The following is a 25,062-nucleotide window of genomic DNA, read 5'->3' as shown; positions in this document are numbered from 1 at the left end:
AACTATTAGGGTGTCGAAATATCGACTTACCATCAGCATAATATTTTAATGACTTTGCGACCTGTATGCACGCATTGTTTACTTCATTTACGAGAAATAGTTAAGAATGGACCACCATTTTATTATATTCCACCTATTCTCGTGAGAGGATATCCATTAATGATAAATTAATAAACATGAAACTTATTCAAATAAAAGTCGTATTATACAGGGTTCGTCCGGAAAATAAGTGTACTGACTCCTGGGCTGGGCGCGCCGCCCCAGGCGCGCCCAGCACCGCTCTGACGGGCTGCGATTGGAGGGGGGTATGTTGGCAAGCGACGCTGAAAAAGGCAGTCGGCTCTGAGCTGTGGTGTAGTGAGGAGCTCTGTTAACGCGAACCTCCACGCTCGACCCACGTCACGGAACGCGATGCCGAAGTTTTTGGAGCAGCGTTATTCCATCAAATTTGCGGTAAAGCTTGGGAAATCGTCTACCGAAACTGTCGGTATGATTAACCAGGCTTACGGGGAGTCAGCCATGTCCAGAAACATGATCTTTCGGTGGCACAAGATGTTCGTGGAGGGCAGAGAAGAGGTCGACGACGAGTATTCGAGAGGTTCCCGATGATGCCTTCGCAGGAGCGTTCCAGGAATGGGAACGCCGCTGGAACAAGTGTATCGACTCACAAGGGTCCTATTTTGAGGAATATTAGCTTAAGATATGTAAAAGTGTAATAATTTTTTTTTCCTGAGCTCAGTACACTTATTTTCCGGACGAACCCTTTAACTCTTAGCTGGTATTTTTCAAGTCAATAAAAGCATTTAATCACCCGTAAAAAATAAAATAATTGATACCTATAAAGAGAAATTAGATTCAATAGAATTGGAAGAGATTTCTACAAAATTTTCACCTTAAAACCAACCGTAAATTGTTGAAAACAAAATTTTACGACTGACAGAGAAATTGGCCAAATCGCATCATTTTAGAGTATAGGATTTTCTGGAACTATATTTGAAAACTATATTGTTTTATTTTACGTGTGTAGCTAACGCTATTATTTTTTATTCAATTTTTTAAATTTTCCGTGGGAATTCTCTAATCTTTTGTTCCTTCACAGTTAGATATTTAACTCGACTGGCCATTTATTTTTGTGCCAGCATGCCAATCCATATTAATTTTCTTAGCATCAATTGACATGACTTTATTCTATCTCACTTAAGAGAAGTAGAATCAGTTTGATGTCAATTCCTGAGGCAGCATTCATAGATGAGAGGCCTCCGAAGGATGAAAGCGGTGAAATAAAACTATTATCAAGAAAATATAAAATCAATTACGTGAATCTGTGACTTCAATGAACGCTTTCCACCTCTCGTAAGACTTAAACTCATGACAATTAAAGACGGTTCATATTAAGATTATGGCAGCAGTTCATAAATCTAGGCTACTCAGTTTAATGTTCATTAAATTACCCTCTCAATTTTATGCTCGAAGACCTGTTTTGTCACCTAGTTGCACGCTCATGAACTTACGGACTAAATTCTCAGTGTTTAATTCTGTTTTTAATGGCACTCTTAAGCAAAGTTTGGATTATATTTTATGCATCTATCATTTTTCCGTCGAAATTACAAGTCATTAAGAGAACACTTGTTGAATCACTTAGGTCGCTCCCTCATTTCTATTTCAAGACGCTTAGCTCTGTGATTATCCTTTTCAGACGGCTTGCATAACTTGAATGATCTTATCCACATCCTTGATCATCACGAAAGGGAATTAAGTTCCACACTGAACTTAACTCTCGCAATTTACTCCAAGCTACTGAACGTAGATGGATGTATACATAAAATATATCTGTGTACGTATAGACCCGCAGAAATTTTAAATATACATATACATATATATATATATATATATATATATATATATATATATATATATATATATATACAACCGACTGTTGGTCATAGCCGTAGACCCATGACTCATCTCCAGTTATGATCATCGTTTGCAGCTTGGAGCACGTCCCCTGCAACTGCAGCACGCAATTCTTTACGTTGATGAGATAATGGAGAATGCGACGAGACAGCTGATGGCCTTTCCAAAAAAAGACTTTGCCGATTGTTTTGAAAAGTATGTGGAGGAAACACTGGGATATGTGAGTGAGCTTCCAAGGGGAGTACCTCGAAGGCCTCATTGTTCTAGGTAGGTTATTTTTATCAAAATATTGCATGGCTGGATCCTAGAAGTAGTAGTATTTAGGGGAAGCGACCGATAGCTCCGGACAGACCTCTTATTTATTTGTATATAATATTGACGTGTGCGTGTGTGTTTATATGTAATAAAATAAAATAAAGGTGCGTGTATATATATATATATATATATATATATATATATATATATATATACACACACACACACACAAACAGAGCATAAATACGATTCACGTTTTCAAACTATATCGGTGGCCATCTTCGTCGGTGTGAGTCACTCCTATTTCACTAAAGTAAATGGTAGAGAAATATTTTTTAGAAGAGAATTTTTATTTTGGGACTCTTTTTTTGTGTCTAATTCGTTTGGTGCGCCCCATTATTGTGATGATGAACGTTCTGCACCGCCACATTGGAGAAATCCCATTGGAGAAATTTCTCCATTACAAATATGCATTATTTTATGCATTAGTAAAATGTTATTTCTATACCAACACACAAATACACACACATGTACATTCGCCGGGTATGGTACAGAGGGCTAAGAAATGAGCTCTAAAAGAAAAAGAATATACAGGTGTTCCGATGCCTAAAGGCCGTCTTTAACACTATAAGCCATCGTTATCGGCATGCATAAATAAATACACTATTCCCATTAGCTTTAAGTAATACACACGCACATACAAACCCACGCGGCAGGGTACTTGCCTCTAAAAAAGGGAAATACCTCTCGGCTCTTGAATGAGTAAATAGACATTTAAGGTATTGCCGCGTTAGCCCAAATGTGGGATTAAAACAGAAAAAAACCTGCTTCTCGGATAACGGAGGCCGTGAAGAGGGGCGGTTTCTTTCTTCTCTGGCGGTAACACGCACTCACCCACTTAAGAGAGGATGGGATGAGGGTCACCGCAGTCAAAGGGGGGAGTGTTCCTGCTGGCGACGGAGGTTGGAGAGGCTAATGCATGGCGGTGGTAAAAGAGCACGGTTGACGGGACTGCTAGCATAAGACCGCGAGGTCGGATTCGAAATAAAAGTATAACTTTGTAGCTTCGGGGAGAATGCGCAAAAATATATGCCAGCGACAAGAAAGGCGGAAGAACACTTGAGAATCATTTCCACTTTGAAAATACTTACATGATTCTGTCTTTAGTTGACGATGTATTTCCCTGTTTCTCCTGTATTCCTAAGTAAACACGCGTATATGATTTTCTTCTGATGGAACGAGAGACGATTGCGAAGGATTTTTCTCCTCCTGTTGACTATTTTCTTGGGGTCTTTGACGGTTCATGGGTTCGTTCTTAGTTACCATATGAAATTGCGTCAATTAGATCATAATTGAGAACAGCTCTTTTGCCCAGAAAGAAACATACGTACTCAAGAAACATTCGTACATTATTCCAGGCTAATTCATTCGACGACCTGGTTTTTCAGCTCTTAATTTCAGTCATAATGCTTGATTTGGAGCAATATATTTAATATGAAGAAGGAAATCTTTTGGGATAGATTTACTGCGCCACTTTTTAATATATAAGGAGTGATTTTCAGGGCCCTATGTTTCGGAATCCATTGCATTATCATTAGTTTCTATAATGTACTATCTGTATTAATGTCCGTCCATGTATATAATTTAATAATAATGTATGCAGATAAGGTACTCAAAATTATTATTTGGATTTCTCAATGGCTTCTCTAATTTTGCCTCTCTTCAAATTAGATGAGATAAAGAGAGTATAAGATTATTTGGATGAAAGTACAGATTCATTTGTTAGTAAATACAATGAAAATGGAAAATAGACATTCTCGTATTTATATACCTGTAGGAATATATATTTATATAAATATATACAGTGTGTTTATATACCTCCTCTCACAGGAGGAGCGCCACAGTTATTTATAGCGAGAAGGAATACAGGTAACCAAAAAAATACAATCAGAAGTAAGAGATCTTGGATATAGTTTCTACCGAAAACTAATAGGGTTCTTTTATACGAAAAGAAAAAACTCAAATGCTAGTATTTTGGCCAATACGTGGCCATCATCAGCAACAACGTCAATTTTAACAATTTACTTGTTTGTACGACTTTAAACATCAACTTGTACATCGTATAAAAAACATTTTTGATAAATATTAATTGATTAATTAATTAAGTAATTACCAAAATTTAGCTTTGAAATCTTTGCGTCATATTTACGAAAGGATTATTTTCAAAGTAAATTCTGTTTTCACCACACGCGAACAATTTGCATCACTACCGAAGATATTCACCTGTTGTAAAAAAAGCTAAATTTTTATTGTTTATTATAGCACATCTTATTAGATATGGGTTTTCTTCTTAGTTGGTAACGAGAAACAGAGCAGACAAGGATACCCCTCGTGACTCTGAAGTTGGTTCAGTAGTAAAACTGATGAGTGGAGTGCTCGTAACGAAGAGGTCAAGGGAAGAGGTGCTGGAGGATGGCGGGAGGAGATACGTTGTGGATAAGCAGCGGAGATTCTGGACTGCCTTGGGATTTTCAAGAGGCTCACCTTTTACGAGGGCTTAAGAAGCAAACGGCCCTCGTCGTTAGCCTCGATTGAAATTACGTGTGCGTTAACATTGAATGAGTACCGTAAGCAACAAAACTGTGTCCCAATATTGCTAGGCTTAGGCCCAGAGTGAGACGAGCTGTGAGGAGGCCTATAAATGGACATCGAGGCACCAGGGTGATGAAATCAAATCCATGTGATGAATTGAGTCTCCTGCTGCTCCTCTGCAGCCATCTATTGCTGTTTTCAAACGTATTTTATTCCGTGTGGCGCTAAATTTTAGGATATAAAATAGGAGTTTAGTAAAACGGATGAATTCAGAGTTTTTATTCAAGTATATTTTTCCTTCATATTTTGAATTATGAATTGAATTATGCAAGTTCATTGGGTTTACCTAATTCATTTAGTGGAAGGACAGTGTTTTATTAACCTTTTCATGATTTTTTATATGATGGCTTTTATTTAGAGCTATTCTTCGTTTTGTATTATATTAAGTGTAGCCTTCCACATATTTGAGAAATATTAGCCAAATAACTATTAATTAAAATCAGACCGCTATATTATCTTCGGCGGACTGTTTTAAGTAATTACAGGAGGAATTTTTTTACAGCATAGGAGAAGAAGTTTTGAATGAGATTTTTAAGATGATGCGAGCAAAAAGGGATTTTAATGAGGATTTCCTCCCAAGTGTGTCGCATCATTATCAATCGGCACGCCTAGCAATCATTTTCTTGAATTTTATTGCACTTAATTTTTTTCTAATTTATTTTTACTGGCAGGATTGCACGTGATACATCGTTTGCAACCATCCATTCGATCCACGTATCGAAAATGTACACAGTAGGCTCATAAGTCTAATTGGCTCGTGTAAGATCTGAAATCTGCAAAGTTAACGAATTGGATATGTAGAGCCAGAGACATGGAATCAAAAAAATCGTTTATATTTTCTCGGGGAAGTCGAAAGATACTAGCAGTAATTATAAAAATGATCTAACATTATAATGGCGTCGTTTCACAAGACGAAATACGAAAGAAATATCACACTTCATTCAAGCATAATGCTGCAGTTACATCAAATTAAAACATAATGCTACTGCGAAATCATCAGCAAGAGTAATCCCCACTTTGCTATATTAAATATTTTCATCTGGTAACAGAATAATAAGCGCGTATTAAGCCTGTGAATTATTATTCAATGTCATACACCTTAAAAATTTAATTAATTAGCGATTAAATTGTCAACGCTACTTCTGAAACGTCAACCAGTCCGTCGAGGGAGGAAATCCCGCCCGGCATCCTTTGCAATCGGTCCGCTCTTTCTCGCTTCGAATGGGTCGCTTTATCCTGGACGTTGTCTCTCGGTGAACACCATTTCCTCGCTGGGTTTGTCGCCGAAGAGAGTCGGTCGATTGATTGCTGTCACCGTCTGTGGCGGAAAAAAAAGGAGAACGAACAGGTACGGGCGTCGATGAACACGGGGTGAATGAGTAGATGCGGAAAAAATGATGACTCGATGGAGGATGAACTCAAAAGAAAAGTATTCAGGGAAGCGTCTGCCGAATGAAGTATTGATGGAAAACGTAGGTACGCTGCAATTACGGTATAAAAATGGGAGCCTTAAGTATGTGGGTGAATTGCAATATGAAATTTCGTTTCGGATTTCATGCTTGCAATTTTTGACCAAATTTTTTAATATACCTGATCCATCGGTACAGATGTTTTCGTTGTTCATTGTTTTAAACATGTCCGTATAAAGTCGGATTTTGAAAATCAAATGTTTAGCTGAAGATTACTGCTATTGTGCTACAAGTGCGAGCCAGACGTTGTACACTCCCTTATTTGTAGCGGACGGGTTCGCACAAGATCGTATCTGAAATCCATTCAGCCTCACGTAGAAGGCATTAGGCGAGTCCTAAAACGGTCCAAGCAGCTTATTATCACTCCCATATGCCGACATGTGGCTTACTGCTGCCTAAATGTTTTCCGTGTCGCAAAAAATATTATGTGTGTCAATACAGTGGGAAACATGCGGAGGGGATACCGCATTTACCACTCCCTGAGGCCATGGGAAGTCGATTTCCCGCGGAGGCGGAGATGAATGATGTAGCAGCCGGCCTCCATCCCTCGCTACGATAATGCTTGCGTCCTAAGGGGGAGATGGTGGCAATCAACAGGCAGCACTTATTCCGAGAGATTGATTGGAGTAGGGCGGGGGTGGGAGGGGAGTGCTCGTCATTCCGGAGAACGGGAGAGGAAAGAGGGCGAGGGAAGAAATGATTTGGAGGTTGGAGGAGGCAGTTTGGACCAGGGATCCCTCCCTTGGGAGTGATGCACACTCGGGGAAGAGGAGGAAGAACGCCTTGGATCACTTTGTCGCCATCGTAGGATTGTAAAGGGAGTGTGGATTGTGCGATGGGGCGTTAATGTACTAGAAGAGGTGAAGAGCGATTGGACGTCCCTTTGCTTTTTTTCGGTTTCTGACGATCCCATAGGGAAACTATTAATGGAGACGGCTTCGGCATTAGGATCGATGAGACACCTTTCTAGTAACCCAAATTTCATGGGTTCAAATCCCGATCGGGGGGAGAATGCTGCGTTTTCCCCGAGTATCAATCAATACAATATATTCTCATCACTGTGGTGTCTAAAAGTGACACCTAATACTACTACAGCAATTAAATGTCTCATAATACCAAGCTTCATGATGTGCAAAATTAACGCATCAGGGTGGAGTGGGCTCACTTCCTTTCCATGTACCGCCTGTGATTTTTCAGAAAGAAACTGTTATCCGAAAGATCACACAGGTTGAGTAAATCAACAACAGCAGGAACTGACAAATGAATCAAGCTAATTGTTATGCACGCATTATCTCTAATTATTATATTTACTTATTCCCGGCAACAGGCATTATAGAAGTAGAATTTCTGATCGTTTTGACCGATCAACTTTAGACTGATTACGCTCATTTCGGGCTGTTTTGCACGTGTAAACTGTAATTTAACTGCATGAATAATTCAAGGATACATTGGGATTTAATGCAATTATGCTCTCTTTATGCAATAAAATATACGAGGGATCATCTAGATAAGGATAAATTAGGCTAAAATATGTTCAATAAAATAAATTACATAATTCGCTTAAAATGGTAACATGAGATCTCATAGTTATTTTTTACGACAGACAGTTGCCTCACTAAACACAATCTGATTATATTTTATCCGACGACCGATGTATAGTGTGGCCAATTATACCTGAAAAATAAAATTGGAGTGTGCTAATTGGAAATTACTAATAAAAATATAGAAAAAAACATCAGGGAAATATGGAAATGTTTTATTCAAAAATTAATAGCAAGTTTCAAATTGTATTTGATAAATCATGCAGGATATTGTAGTGGATGGCGACACACGGAAAATTAGGAAACTCTTTCATCGTTTTGGTTATAGTTTAATACACTTTCCCCAACATTTGATGCCATAATATATATATATATATATATATATATATATATATATATATATATATATATATATATATATATATATATATATATAAGTCGTTACGTCACGTTTCTTATTTTTGTCGGCGAACTATGTTTGATAAGGTTGAAAAGCTTCAGTTCAAAAAATTAAAATTCAACTGAAGGAATAGTGGTCTTTTGAATTCCTCCTTTAATTTTTTACATCGCAATCAAAGACACTGCAAAAAATGTTCATGTTATTTTATTTGAGGATGCGTTTGGCATTTCAGAACATATGTTCTAACTTAATTTAAAACAGGGATATTGAAAAAAATATTGTATAGCTCGGTAGAGAAATTTTCGGATTGGAAAACATACCGTCCCTCTGCTCTCAACTTTGAATTAGGTATTTCAATCCCAATTAATTACATTGCATGTGCACTTGAGATAGTTTTGCACTTTTTTTACCCAGGCAATGTGTAATGTTTCCGACGTCGTAAAACCGTTAAAAAAATCAATTTAATTTCGGTCAAGTGAAATCTCTTATGAGTGTAAACTTGATGAAATTACCGTCCGTTGACAATTGAAGGAAGTTTATATGGGCATGTTCAGCGACGTATATTTCTCTTCGGAAATCAGCGGAGAAAAGGATAGTCACGAGAAAATTCGAGGAAAGGTTCAACTAAAGGATCCCCATTATAATTATTAGCAGGTACATAAGCCTAATATTTGAAGTTATGCTTTATGCTATTTTTATGCTCTCCCAAAATGTGTAAATGAAATAATTACAGCAATAATTTTCCATGATGAACGAATATTGAAATACAGTATTTTAACACGGTTATGTGCATTACCGAGCAGATGGATAGTTGTATCTGACTCTACAGTCCAGCAAGTATCCCACTTTAGATCACAATTCTGAAGTAACATCTGTTTGCACCTAGCGAATAATTTATTTTCACCTGCAATGTAGCGAAATAAGACATACAGTAACCGTTTTATGGCACCAAACATTCGTTTCTTGGAGACAATTATCAAATAATATACTAATCATTTGATTTTTAGAAGAAAATATCAGGAGACAAAAAATATTCTAAAGAATGGAGGAAATATTCTGCCCATACAGTTTGATCCTCCCTGAAATAGCTCCACGGTTCCGGTCAGATGATTCTTTGAAAAATTTCGAAACACTATTTATTCCCTGGGTGTTTTCTAACCACTCTCACATTAAGAAGTAACCATCCAAAATTTCATAGTTTTTTAATGTTTACGTGCTATGTGGAGTGTACCATGGAGTGCACTTTACCACACATGGCTAGAATTTGGGAGTGCTCTAGTTAAGCTATTCCTATTAGTTTTTGCTAATTGATCAACAACCTTTAGTTTAGTTCAAATTCTTTTAATAAAGAGTGAAAATTAGGTAACGAACTCCCCAGTCTATTGCGGCATCATCATTGTTCAATTCTGGTTCCCTCCGAGGTTCCGTCCCTGAAGCCTTTTGTAAACTTTTCATTTATTTTATTTCCGTTGGCCTGATTTAGATATTTTTTAATTACATTCTGTCGGTTATTTCCCTCTGGCCACCTTATTTCATACCAAATTTCAGAACCATAGCTCACCGGCGAGTGTCTCAAAATGGCAAGATTTTTGGACGGTCATTGATGAAAAATTTTCAAATTTAGATTAATATGCACCTCAAACACTGAACGATCATCATAGACAGAAGTCTAGCCGATGGCCATTAAAGAGTCCAAAGTAGGAAACACTATTAGATAAATTAGAAATATCTCATTCTGCAAATTATGAAAGATATATTGTCATTAGCTACTGGATTAAATCGGAAATAATTCATTCACTAATTACGTTCATTGAAGGAATTGATTTGATATAGCATTTTAAGGTTTAGAAATTAACTTCTTGTATCTAATGAAATGCGGTAATATATGTATATTTATTGAATTCCATGCGGTCGTTTTAGAATGAATTTAGGCAGCTTTGTGCTTTGTACTTTTTTAAAACTAGTTTTTAGAAAAACGCCACTTTAAAGCCAGTCACTGGTTTTCGATTATTTTCTAAGAAATTGTTCATTGTTTAACTCACACAAGTACAGTTGGCATTCAAATCCCCAACGACGGAATAATTAATGAAACTTTTTTGGGATAATATTCACCGGAAATAATGCTGCGACTCATTTGATTTCGACTTAATATCCCATGAAGGATATTCACTTACCCTATTTTCTTTCACGTTAAATTTAACCTTCGGCTCCACCCTAAACGCCTTAGAACGGGGCAGTAGAAGGTTTTTAATTGTTTCCATTTTTCTCATAAAAACTTTGGATGAATGGGGTCTTGTAGAGTGGTGAATACAATAGAATATTTGACGTCTGAACCACCGATGCATTTTTTCTGTACGTTTTAATGCAAGTCGCTGTGGAGTCGTTAAATGCGGCTCCTGCGTGCTTGCAATTGAACTTGTTATCGAGGGGGTGGAGAGAGAGAAGTTTTCCAAGGAGGGGGAAAAGAAAGAAGCGCACGAGGTGGGGTAGAAATCCCCCCTTGTGAAGGGGGAGCCATCCCTCTAAGGGTTACGAGGGACGAGACGGGGAGGAGAATTGAGGGAGTACAGGGGAGGTTTGGAAGGGGGTGAGTTGGGGCGGAGACGGACGGGAGCTGCCGCCATGCCCGTGAGTGGAGGGCGCGCCCAAAAGGGGTGGCGGCGGCCTATAAGAAGATCGCCTCGCCCCCTTCCGTGGACCCTCAAGACCCTGACTCCCTCCCACGCCCCCTTCCCACGGGCTCCCAGTCCCTCCTTCTTCTTCCTTCCCTCTCTCTGGATCATCTGCTGCGCTTCTCGCTGGCTGACGGGAGTCGACTCGAAAACCTCTCTCCTTGGTCCTCGCGGATACTCAACAGGTGAGGCCGATATTGCTTCTCTTTTAGGTGTTCCTCTCCTCCTGCTTCCTTCCTTCCTTCCTCTCGAGTGCTTCAGACGCGATGTTATGATCTTCATTAGCGCTCGTTTTTTTGTTGGCCCGGGGCAAGGGTTCTTTCTCTTTTCATCTCGGAACGTTTGCGGTTTTTATTTTAATTGGCCGCCCCGCGGCACCTTGGAGGCGTTTTCATACTTGGGTGCGCCGTTGCGTCCGGGAGAAGTTTTCGTTTCTTTGGGACCACGAGGAAAATATTTCGATGTACCTTTTTTTGGCACAGCGAAAAAGCAGGAATGTCCACCCTCAAAAGATTCTGCCCAACCTTTGGATTCGGCCAGAGTCAGTGTGTTGTCTATTTATATTTCCTCTCCCCGTTCAATTCAAGAATACCCAGTAAATCTCGTATTTTATCATAAAATATTGAGGAAATAAAATGATCTTATCTTTAAAATTCCGACTTTTTCCGTTGATATTCAAACTCATTGTAACTAATAAGAAAAGTCTAAATGTTATGCTCATTAGTTGAATCGGACACCATTGTGCATGCGTGTGCTTGCTGCCAGGGAACCTTTTTTCACTCTGACATTTGAGAGATGTTTTCAATGCGAGTTCTTTATTGGTGCCTGAGAGGTAATGCTAGTGTATCATATCAGTCGGAGAAAAGAAGCAAAGAAGTGCTTTACGGAGGTTTCTGTTTGAACGTATTGTTTAGAGACTCCATAAAACGTTATTTTTCATCCTATGTTTAAAATGTGTGCTTAACTTCTCAGTGCAGTTACTTAAGTAGTGAATCATATCTCATTTGACAGTGGATTCAATTCAAAAAGTGAAAAAACGGAATACTCTTAGTTTCAGGAAATTAGGTTTCAGTTGAGTGTCTTCCAAAAGCCTGACATTCCATCTATCGCTGTTCGTAAGCGCATTGCAAAAATAAAATTACTCCAAAAATGAAGAAAGAGGGTCATAAATGGCTGGGCTAGGCACGTATTGGTGATGGCATTATATAGATAGCATGATTGTAGGAAAATAGGGTTTTTCCCTTATTGCGTAAAGGACTTAAAACTTAGTACTGCTAAGAACATTTTAAAGCATTGAAATGTATTCCTTTCTTTATTTTACTTTTTTATTGACTTCAAATGAGATATAATGTAGCTATGGACGGGAAACTTTACCACTTTGCGATCTCCTAAAAGTAAAACTAAAATATAGAACACTTCATGCCCTAATCACCAGAAAATATTTGTATGAATGAATAATTTTCATCCTTGAAAAACAGGACAACGCATTGTAATACCTAATTCTTGATTTTTCTGAATTTTTGTAAATGTTGAAGTCCAAATGCGATTGATAGAAAAAATACCGTACTACTCTATCCTGTCATCAATTGGAGGGTTTAGCATGGCGCTGTAGAACTCCATGCAGCATTTTAAAAATTAGTAAGTGAAATATGGATGGTAGTTGAATAGGAACATAATGTGAATATTGAGTATCTCTAAACTTTAAAGATATTGTATCTAAAGAACACAAAAACGTGGTATCACTTTCAATTCGATAATCTTTCAAAATATTTATCCTAAGTTCTTTGACTTATTTGATACACTTTTTTAGATTGATCGAAATCTATGTCTGCTTCAGTCAATTTGAATCTCAGCTGCGGGCGTACTTTTGATTTAATTGCTGGTTAGTTTCGAAATTCCGAAGCTGATGAAAGCCACAAATGTAAGTGATATAAAGTAACATTGGACGATTTAAGTTTTTAAATAAATATATTTCTTTATACCTTAGCCTTTACTGGTGCCTAATACTATTTATAATACTAAAAAAAATCGTTTGGATCGAGGGAATTGTTAACTTTATTTTTTATCAATGCTCAATAAATAGCGATGAGAATCGTGGAATAATTTTATTAGAAGTTCAATTCATTAGTGTGCTCCAGTTGCGTTTAGGATAATTTTACTTAAGAGCTTAAGTAAGAATAAATAAGAAAATGGGAATTAATTTTAAATTACTGCGTTTTTAATGTGGCGAAAAATATGTGCGCGTTAAATTAAATCAGTTTTGATTTTATCAGGTAGATGAATTTTATTCAATTTGAGCTGTTTTCCGTTTTTTATTTTACACAAGTCTCTTCTCCATGAAGCGATAATTTAAACTTAATATTCCAGAACGGCTATATTTAATCATGCTCATATTTGTATTATCAAGATGTATTAAAGATTATATGGTCAACAGATCAAATACGCTTCTGAATGCAGGAAATTTAAGTTGTAGTGACATCACTCCAAAATTTTGTTTGAAGACACATCACATTTAGATGTAATCAGGTAATAGGTATTGCTTTGCCTACAGGAATTAGGAAGAAGGTGAATTTTCTCATCCTTGATTCATTTTATGATATCTTAAGGCATCATTTAGTGTTCCGTCGCGTTTTCAACATTCCAGAGGATAATTATTCGCCCAACAGGATTGTGTACTGTTATTTTTGAAATATTATTGTTTCATCAAATATGCATATACGTTGGATTTCCTACAATACGTGGGACTTAATTAAGTAAGTGTGTTTGCATTAACCATTAGATTTTCTTTATTAGATCGTGAAATTATTTCTTTCAAAACAAATTAAGTCACCTATTTTATTTTTTAAGGTTCTTAGTAAGTGATCGTTCTTAAGTCAATTTAAAAAATGGCAACGTCGCGATGAGTAATTTCATTCAGGATAAATTGAGTAAAAAATAGCTCGCGTTGTAATTTTGTTCTGAGTAAAGGACTGGGTTTTTTCAATTTGACCGGTTAATTGAAATTATTTTTTCTCCGGGTGGCGAAGTCTTCAGAAACAAACGTTCTCTAAAATACTTGCAGAGATGAATGTTTTGATCTGGTCGTTTATTTATAAAATTTTACCTTTATGTCTGAAGTGAGTGAATGGGACCTAAGGGCATTGGTTTTGAATAAATAATAGTGTGAAACAAGGATGCATAGTGCAATGGGCATTGAATTGCCAGCATTGGTAATTGGATGAGAGAAGGATCCATGAATACAGTAGTGTTGAGATTGGAGATGTGATTTCACGCGTTATTCCATGGGAAGATGATGCAATATTCCTGGCCGAGAGCCTAAAATATTCACATGCAGCACATGCAATAAACTGTGCTTGTTAAGAGCAAAGGAGAGATCGTAAATGAACAAGGGGATATTTTTGCTTTTCTTGGCAAACTATTTGCATAATATAGATAGATGAAGGAAGTAAAAAGCGTGCGAGTGCTGACAGAAAAAATTCTGGTGGTATGTGGCTTACATGAAAAACCCTTTACAAATGTTTTATGAAATTGTATCCGTCCCTACATCCGTGTATGGAACTGTGGATTGCGTATGCCAGGAATTGCAGTAATGCCAACTAAATGCAGTGATTATCTGAACTTAAAACATATGAGGGGTGTCCAATAAATAACGTGAATTTGAGTAATTTGGAAACGACTTTATTTGTACGTATATATCAATCCCCTTCGAATTATTCCCCATTAGATATTATACACGCTTATGCCAGCGCTTTTTCCAATCCTTAAAACATCTCTGAAGCTTGATATTTTTTATTACTTTTATCTCTCTCCGAAATTTGTTTTTAATCTCATTCATGCTTGTGAAACGACGGTCCTTTAAGGTTCTATTCATTTTTTGGGTACAGAAAAAATCACACGGGCCATTCCTGGCGAATATGGAGGCTGGGACGTCATAACAGTGCCCTTTATGGCTGAAAATTCAGGAATAAGTAGCGAAGTGAAGAGAAGAAGCATTATCATGGTGAAAAAGCCATGAATTGATTCACTACAAATACAGGCGTTTTTTCGTATTGCTTCTCGTAAACAGCGTAGAACTTTTAAGTAGTTCTCTTCTTTGATCGTTTGACCTTGTCACAAGAATACTCATGGTGCACTCTGCCCAATTCAAAATCACAAGTTTTGCGTACCTATTTAATCACACCTTGTATTTGTGGTAAAAAAAGAAGAGATCGAGTGAGAAATGAGTGGATTATAAATGCACGTGGAATGGAAGAAATGTTAACACTATATTAACAGCTCTTCTATTTCACATCCTTCAGCTACTCTGGCTTTATCATATTAAGAGCATAGATTAGAGTATAATCACTAAAATCAAATTAGTTCTGTTAGTAGCTATAGATTCAGTGGTTTACCTAAAATCTAGCTGTATTTGAATCCCAGTTGAACCACCACTTTCTCTCGCACAGAAAAGTGACTAAGCTGTTGCGTTAACGAGTTTATTTCAGGAATATATTCCATTCCACGAATTCTGTTCACCAAGAGTCAATTAGAAATCCTTCATAAATAGTTCGCAATATACTTATAAATTGGATTCATGATTAAGAAAAATGAGAGATTCGATTATTCCTCCCAGTTATTGTTTAAGACATATCAATTTATCCTACTCCTCTCCTTTTGAATCGACCCATCCAAAGAACTCTTGCACGGAAAATAAAACTTTCCACGGCCTTTGTGAATTTTAAATGGAAGAAAAAATAAGCAATGCACCACCCGATTCGTGCACAACGATTTTTTTACAAATGAAATCTGTTTGCGATGCTAGCCATGAAATCTTTCTTTTTCCAAAATAATACTTGGTTATTAAAATCTTGATGGGTAGTGCCAAAAACTCCCATTAAAGGTAATTTTTTCTTTAGTCCCGTTCATAACTTTAAATTTACTGTAGAATTTCCCACAGTTAAAGTTATGTTCGCTTTGCTATTGTTTCCTTCATTTCTACAATTTTTCATACTGCAGCGAAATGAAAAAAATATTTTTTTTTCTTTTTTTTCTATTATATTTTACCACAATTTTAACCATTGACTGCAGCAGTGTACTTCGTATTGATTGACATTCCATTGTCAATAGACCAATTGGCACGTACAATTTTATGTCTTAAATATCTCCCGTGTTTTTTCCAGAGTGATGTTCAGCGTTTATTTGTCCCGTGGAACGGTTCTCTGAATTGTCCGTAATGGTTTCGCGAAAAAGGCGATAGCTCCAGATGGGCCAGTTAATTGGAATTATAAATGAACTTTGAATTGGATTTTATGATGCCTCTTCCTGGTCTATGTCTCTTTTCTTTCTCTAGGGAAATCAAGTAGTGGCCGCCTAGTGAGGCTATTCAATAGCCGCACTCTCTATTCGCTATTGAAAAAGTGAAAAAATCGTATTAGGTTCGCATTTTCTGCCACAGAACCTTCTCATTGTACTGATGATATGTGTCACCGCGGAACTTCTGAAAGTAGACCCTGAAAATAATATTCTTCCTCATGGTAGTACCTGTCCTATTAAAGCTGTCTCAATGACTTGAAATTAAATGACTAATCCTACAGAACAAGTCTGAATAAATTTGTTTGGCCCTTGTATATTTCATGCAATACCTATGTTGGTAAGTACAAATAAATAGTAATGAAACCCCATTTTTATGTATAACTCGTGCATAGTGTACCTCCCAAAAGATGTGGTTTACTCTCCAAAATGCTACTTGTATTTCATAATTATAAACATTCCTGTTTCAATTTGTAGTACTAAGCTCAGGTCTAACAGTAAACCGGAGTTCCATCAGATATTTGAAGGGGATGAAAGATTTACTTGGGCGTTACAACTGATTTTGAATAACAATAGATTAACATGCATATAGACGCATTGGCTTGTTCATTAGTTGTTCCTGTGCAGTGGGTCTTGGTGACTTCGGCTACTACTACCATGGTTAAAAATTTAGTGTACCAACATTGCGATGTTAAGCATGCTATAAGGGTAGTTAAATAGCCTAATTTTCAGTTGGGTTTTGGATCAGTCCATTCTCTATGTTTATTCGGATTTGTTATTATTGACGCTAGATTTACTGTAAGAATGAGAACTGTAATTTCTGCCATAGGATCATAGTCATAGCATACATTGTAATGGTGACTCCACATTTTTCAAAGAGTTCCTCTGATTAAACTCTTATTGTGGAAAAATAAATACAATGCTTAAAAAACCCAAGATATTTAATCTACAACTTTGTCTATTTTTATCTTCTACAGCTTCCATCTATAATTGCTCCTACCTATGTCCTATTGATAGTGATTGGGACATAATTTGAGGTGGGTCCTACTCAGTCTTACTTAATTGTATATGTATATTAAAGCAAGCAAAATGTTCGCTATACCCAAGTGTTCAAATAATCTCATTTAGTTAACACTCTGAAACTGATTGTTCATATTTTTTTAGATACCTCAAGTCCTATACATTGAACTTCGCGATACAGAAGTTCATTTTATTCAATTAAATCATCAAAAGTGTTATTTTAAACCAAATAATCCTTCACAGGCGGAATCCTTGACGTGTTCATTATCAACTTTTGTGATAATTGAAGAACATTTTATAAAATTGATTGCTGTTATTTAGTTCATTTGTCAACCAAATATATAAGCGATCAACTTAAGTTCACTGAACAGCATTTTTAAGCGTCTAAAAGTTTATAGCCACTTACGCTGTATAATAAAATATGGGATTTGTGTAGAAATGAAGTATTGAATGTCTTGACACTACTGAAATGAAGGTCCCTCAAAATTCTGTTTATTCCAGGTTTCCTAACCCCTACTGTGGGAGTCTGTCAATTTTACTAATATCTTATCATTAAATTCTATAATTCAGCTTTCTTCAGAAACCTATATCTTTAGATTAAAACATGGTCTCATAGCTCAAATACGCTCAAATAGTGTACTTATTCTTAATTCTCATACACATGTCTATTGTACAAAAATTTCCACTAATGTACCTTTCAACACCTTACTCTCAGCAGGGTACGGCGTTAAAACCATTTGAAACCAGTTAATAAATACTTGTAATGTGTTTTATTAAATGAAGCGGTATATTTATCCTTTTTTCTTTCGTCATAACTTTGCATAAGCAAATTTTCTAAAATATTAGCTTATATTTTTTATCATAAACAGTTGGATTACTCTATTTGATCTTATAACTTACTCTATTCCTCTGTGAGCTGCAGCCTTCTTGAAAAATATGGTACAAAATATGATATATTATATATATATATATATATATATATATATATATATATTGTATTTTATCAAAGCGTATTATTGTATAAAACAAAAAAAGTACTTATAAAGAAATTCGGTGATAAATTATAAATATTAATTTTGCAAAGAAAGAAGGATGTCAAATATATTTTATCTCCCGTATGTAAGGAACATTAATCGTAATAGAGTCTTCAAAGATTCAGTCCGTCAAATACCAAACATTTGGTCCTTTCCAGAGAGTTGCACCTCCAGCCTGACATCCAGCGCCCACCAACATAATCCACGATGAGCGGTAAGGGTTTGATTGGCCTGTGGCTGTATCGCATGGGCGAGGAGTGGACGCTTAACGAAGGACTGACCACACCCGTGGCGACCGCGGCCACTTCCCACACGAGGCCCCCTGCGCTCGCCCAACTCGGGCATGCGGTGAGTTTCGCTTTTTCCTCCATCCAAAATGGGCGATGGCAAAACGATTATTTACAGTAAATCAATTAACTCCTTAGGACAAAGTACCACTATTTTTATTGATAATTATGTCGATCGTATCTTGTTGACTAATAACAGACATTACTATTAATAACCTCGAGAATAAATACCAGAACTCCCTATGATTACCATGTGTCAGCTATGCCAGCCGATATCACTTAAATGCAAATCCCTATTCATCGCATAATTTATTAATAACTCGAATTACGGTCTCTATCTCAGTTTATGATGAGTGGAAGGACATAGGATTTTGACATAAAGCATAATGACCTCTCAGAAGGAAACATCTGCTTGTGGAAATAGATAATATCTGTGCAGATTTCTATGAACATTCAATCGACCGCTCAACTTTCCTTGGGTCCGATGATATTTTCTTGCTATTAATCCACTGACTGAACTAATAGATATTTTTCCTGCTAGTAGCAAGTCGGTGACCTACCTAAACATTTTCTTTGAAAATCTGCCCATGAGCCCTTAGGACGCCCAGATACAATACCAGTATTCCCATTATTATTAGCGCGCATATTATTATTCCGAATACTCTAAGTTCTAAATATGAAATTGTTTGATAAATATATTAACTTGTATGCTTATTTACAATTTTTCTCATTCAATGGTGGAGAATGGTGACTTCGATCTACTTGTCATCGAGAAACAATACTAATATGTTTTTTTTGTTTTTATGCCGTCCGTATACTCATAATTGAAGTTTTCCGCTAGGCTTTAATTATAAAATAACATACTCGCATATTTCCCCGTGCAAATCCTGATGTAATATCATTGAATGTCTACGGTTTACATTTAAAAGTAGCATCATTAGTAATTAGGATAGCCAGGATATCATACGAGAAAAATAGCTCTCGGTATTTCTCCACTCCTTGTTCTCATATTGATTGGTCCGCAAAGAGGCATGAGGAATTTGTATTTTAACTGCTTGCCTTCGTCAAAACGATAAGACGATGAGTGTGCTAAATACTATATTTCCTGTTCTGATTTGGTTGATAGTATATCGTGAACGCGGCGAGAGGCACTGATATACCCGGTTTTCATCCTAAAGGTTAGGTATTCCGCGATACATTTTATCATGCAAATTGTCTACATTCGCGGCGTTACCTCTGTGCACTGGATTGAAAAAAGTCGAAATTCCAGTTCGATTTATGCATATGCCTTCAGTCGTTGACGGTGGATGTCACTTTTTATATGAAAAGGAATTCAGTCTGTTGTGGATGTAAGAGGATTAAAAAAATTTGATGGGCTTTGGTGCTCGGAGATTTAAGTAATTTTTATATTTTGTGCAGGATTTGGCGGATCAAATTAAAATAAAGACACCGTCTTCATTACCATGTCGGAGCTAAAATAAAAAATATTTATAGAAGTCGATCATTGATTTTTATCCATATTCTTAACCATTTTGGTGTCAAAAGTGCCTCATATTGAGAATTTACATTAGTATTTATTTATTTAAAATATTTCGGCATCCTGCTCAGCAAGTATTTCTCATAAATAGAAGCGCATTGCGGTGAGCGGTATACTGGCTCTCAAGATAATCCCCTCAGAAGTTATAATAACTTGTTTTGAAGAGTGAAAGCGGGGCTTTGGTACCAGTAAGGCTTTGGTTTCGCACGTGGATCAATTGAAAAAATATGCTAAAAATGACAGTGTCGTTCCCATTAGCACTGATTGCTGTCCGTAACAAGGGTACTGTGAAGGTTGATAACCATGCATCTACTACCTATGATCCTTTAATTATCAATGAAAAGTCTTGTGACATAAATGGACGGCTGAAATCATGTACGATCGGCCCAGCAAAAAGTGTCCCTGGAATAAGAGATATTTGCATGAAAAAGAACAAGAGTTGGTTAATGAAATTACTAAGGGAGGGTTGGATGTCTTGTGTGCATGTGAAATAGAGTGCGATAGACGTGATGAAGAAATTAATGGAAGCAGTGCAGAGAAGAGTATGAGAAGTAGTATAGGTATCATGGTCAGGAATTAATAACGGAATCCATGGTAGCCGAACTAGAGTCTTGATTTTATGGATAATGATATTTACAGTGCATGTAAAGGCATTCAAGTTCGCTTAGATGCACTGGATTAATGTAAAAGTTGGACACATTCGAAAAGTTGTGATTAAAGTTTGGCATAAACCAGCATTTGGAAACCTGATAGCGTGAAGAATGTATTCTGGGATAGAAACCTGGATGAAATTGAGAGAAATCTTCATGGGCCGCTGCATAGCTTCTCATTGTACTATAATGATGTAGACGTGTTGAGTTATGTGAGTATGAAGATTGAATACATGGTAAAAACGTAAACCTATCATTTGTGTACAAAAGTGGTTCTAATAGTATTTAATGATGTCTTATAATGCGACATAAAGATGTTTTGAGAAGGATACTAGGCTAGTGAGTAATTGTGAGTTGAACAGATCACTCTTTGGTGACATACAACCAGATCCGGGGAGAAAGTGAATGGTTAAACATGAAAACACAGTAATCAATCCGAAGGTCGGGTTAGTAGGTGATGGTAGAGTTCACCCAGTACTAAGCCCGACGGCTTGTGAAATTCACACTTCAGGGTAGTAGGGCCAGTTGCTTTCGTTCTGCTGGTTACGGTTTCCCAGGAAGATCTGTTACCCGAAAAATCAAACCCGATCCCTCCGGTCAGCAGTCAAAACCCGGGACTACTGCGACTAATATGGTTAAAAAAGTAGATAAAAATATATTGAAAAACATAGAAAGCACAGTAAAAATAAAAAGGCTGCAATTTATAAATTTAAGCATGCGAAATGAATTGTCATGCTCGAGGATATGTGTACTTTGATGAGACGGAACGGAACAAACAGATGGAAGTGTGTATGATGCTTGGGAAACTTTGAAAGAAGTGATTGCTGGAATTACTAATAGTAATTATGTGTAAAATTTGTGCTCGAGAATGATAGTTCGTGTCAAGTGGACTGGAAAAGCGGAATATTCTCGGGGCACAAAAGAAAGAATACATAGATGTAGTCGAAGACATATAAAAAAACTCAAAAAGCAGGAGTAGGAAACATCCTAAATGACTTTAAAAGAAAATGAAAATAGGTGTAGGTTGAATGGAAGAAAAAATTAGAGTTAGCTATCTTTCCTAGCTTCATTTCAGGCTTTTCTTGACTGCAACCAAAAGAGAACATCTTGCTTATTTTCGTTACACGCTTATACGCTTGATTATTAGCTTTTACATATATGAAAAGTATGCGAGTAAAAAATATTCATAAATAATATTCAAATTTTTCTCTCATCAAACGGAATTCTTGTCTTACTTTTTGCATGAAAAATATTCTTCACCGACCTAATATTTAATATACGTAATCTGTTTGTTTCGAAGCATTAGTGTATTTAAAATTGAGCGGTGGGGAAAATTTAACTAAATGATCAAATTTTTGTACCACGCCTTTTCCTCTATAAAAACTGTTTTAACCATATTTGGCTCTAACATATTTCATTAAAGTGAGTGGGTGGGCTATAATGTATTTCTCTTTTATGAGTCAATTTTGTTACGTGGGATATAACATTTTTTATTAGTATGAGTAAATTTTCTGAAAAAGGTGGCCTAATGTATGCGATTCCGAGTGACATTTGAAAGAACAGACGGTTAAATTATCATCATACCTCACTCTAAAAAACAAGAGAGTCATGTGCTTTCATAAATAATAAGGCTAGACTCTAGAAAGTAAATTATTCATACCCTACGAATATTTAACTCAGACGATCCGCATATATTTTGAGGATTACAAAATTGAATGTCAAATGTGAATTTCATTAAATTCTTCACCATTTTTTTATTGTGTGGCTTTAAACCTATGCTTCTGGATAAAATTTATCCGTAGGCTGCAATATATATTTGCCATTCCAACGTCATCGAAGAAAATTTGTCATCTATGTAAATGCACTTTGACAATCTCAATGTTTCATCCCATTTATATGCGGATAACAAGCATTTCGCAAAACTGGAGTGCACTGATATTGTGTAGAGTTTGTAATACTTTCCTTGATAACCGTTTTTGATGCCAAAATAAATCGGTCAATTTTGTTCAAAAGCAGCCACAATTTTCTTATCTCTTCTAACAAAATGCAACTTGATCCACCATTACAATAAGCTTAAGCGATTCAAGCTTGATCATTCGGAATAACATGAATAAAAATTGTGTTCTATGTTTCTTTCTGCGTGCATTAGTGACCTCATTACTACTGTGGTGCCACACGTACCTCTTCCATTCCCTACCTGAACCCAAACTGATCATCCGCTATTAATGATTGGTCCTCCTCTCTATCCTCTTATCCTCTAAGTACATCTTTATCTGCGTGAAAACAAACTTACTGTTCTGTAGTCCTTATATATGGCTGCCTTTCCTTTTTGGGTTGGAAGTAACACTGATCAGATGAAATCTTCCTGCAAAATGTATCCCTCAAAAATGGAAGCCTCCCTCCTTCCTAATACAAATTTATCAATAAAAACGCTTTCTTTCACATTTTCTTAATTCTTCAATTAATATCACTTGAATCTTATCCATCCCAATGTCTTTATTTAATTTCAATTCCCTTCATGCCTTTATAATTCGTCATTAGGTATGCTTCGACCTAAGCATTCCTTATGTACATCATGTTCTGTTAACATATCTCACTAAACATTCTGACCTAATATATTTACCACTTTTTCCTGCGTATTGTAACCATTTCTCTTGGATCTTTTGATAATCCGTTGTGCTAACCACTGAACACCAAAAGGTATTAATATTTTTGCTTGAAGTTTCCACCACGCTTCTTTTGCCCTATTATTTCCCCATCCTAGTTTCTAATTCAGCCCTTTGTACTTCTTTGTATTCAACCTTTGTCTTCTGTCTGACTCTGTATGTACATTCTCCCATTTCCTTCTCTCGTCTATCTTCCTAATCAACTGGTTTATAATCAATTACTCCATTGTCCTTTCCCGTGTATATAGTTCTTTTACATATTGAAGGATATGCGATGTAGATGTAGAAACATTTTGGAATGAGTGCAGGTAAATAAAAACATTTATTCGTTTTACATTCGTATAACGGTAGATTTTACAATTTTTTCACTTTAATCGAATGGAATTAACTTATGATGAAATCTCGGAACGTTGCAATCCTGAGTCGCATGTTGTTGAGACATATCCGAGTGTTAGGAAAACAACACGCAATTGAAACTGGCGAATCCATGTTTCATGTGCCTAACTGCTCTATCGTATTTATTTCTCTTTTTATTTTCTCGTTCTCGTTTTTATAAAAAGTCTTTAAGTATTTTCAGAAGGTTTTATCCCTATGCACAATCTCTCGATGAGTTCCTTCCATATTCATTCAATGTATTCGATGTAATTTATTCTTCTTTTCACAATGTAGTATGATATAGTATTTTTCATCCGTAATATGTTTTATTTTGGTTTTTCTCTCTCCGCATTGACTTGTTACTAGTTTCTTTGCTGCTTCATCATGTTTCTTCCTTATTTTCTAGTTGTCCCTCGAGTCATTCTTTCCTGAGCTTGGGCATTGAATGCCTTAACTCCATTAACTCATCTCTCTCCCCTCCATCACTCAAGTTCTTGTATGTGTTTAAATGTTATTTCATTAACTCTCCTTTTTGCTTCATTGTCCACCTACGCATAGCGACAGCTCTTTTACTTCTTGTAGTAGTTGCTCATCTACAACTTCTGCAATTACTTTTATCAGCTTAAATGTTCCGTCGATGATTTTCTTTCCACTTTATGGTCAATGGCATCAGCGAATCCGTGTTTGGTATTTCTTTCATGTGTGACTTCCTGTTCTTTCTTGAATCAAGCTTCACCATCTTTTGTCTTGTTGTTTCGTTTCGAGAAAGGGGTAGGAAAAGTATAGGCACATGGAACGAAATGAAGGGGGATGGAAGTATACGGACTTGAAGAGGTGTTAATTCTAGATGGGTGTATCAAGTTATCTCACGTTAAGTGAAGCCTAGCTATGCAGCGATGGCTGGTCTTTGTGTCCATCCAAACCGTTAGACTACCATCAATGATAAAATTCTTTCTTATGCATAAAGATTAAAGATTTTAATACGGAGCATAGTACTTCATTGATCTAAAACTTGGTCTTTGAGGCAAGATTGGAGGCTTTTGTGTCGCGGAGAATGGATGGAATAAGTTGCGTCGAGAGGATAGCTATCAACCGAAGTTTGGTGGGTGGGTGAAGAGAGGACGTTTCTGAGAGAATTAAAAAAGGCAAAGAAATTGGATGAAATAAATAGTGAAAGGTAGTGGTAAAGGCTTTGATAAAAGGGATGACTTTGAGTAAGCTTGGATACGATGGGAGATAGAGTGGGCTTTTTTAGACATGAAGGCAGACAGACGTTACGTAGAAATGCGGAAATAAATAGT

The 25,062-nt window shown here is 36.5% G+C and overlaps 1 protein-coding gene across 5 annotated transcripts in view; it reads left to right on the top strand.

Moving 5' to 3' along the window:
- The window catches only part of Trhn (tryptophan hydroxylase), a 137,248-nt gene that overhangs the window by 61,421 nt on the left and 50,765 nt on the right, over positions 1-25,062 (top strand). Inside the window, exons 1-3 of one of the 5 annotated variants that reach the window (XM_071589914.1) lie at positions 2,162-2,181; positions 17,170-17,229; positions 18,405-18,594. In XM_071589914.1, the coding sequence (XP_071446015.1) occupies positions 18,454-18,594 (141 nt within the window). In that variant the 5' untranslated portion in view covers positions 2,162-2,181; positions 17,170-17,229; positions 18,405-18,453. Of the gene's footprint in view, positions 1-2,161; positions 2,182-10,964; positions 11,089-17,169; positions 17,230-18,404; positions 18,595-25,062 lie in introns of those variants that run through there. The other 4 variants (XM_071589916.1, XM_071589912.1, XM_071589915.1 and 1 more) reach the window with 4 other exon arrangements.

The sequence above is a fragment of the Hetaerina americana genome, unplaced genomic scaffold (genome assembly GCF_022747635.1).
Source record: "Hetaerina americana unplaced genomic scaffold, ioHetAmer1.1.p SCAF_4, whole genome shotgun sequence".
Taxonomy (NCBI): Eukaryota; Metazoa; Arthropoda; class Insecta; order Odonata; family Calopterygidae; genus Hetaerina; species Hetaerina americana.
Note: the sequence above shows the minus strand (reverse complement) of the source record. Positions and strands in the feature narration are given on the sequence as shown.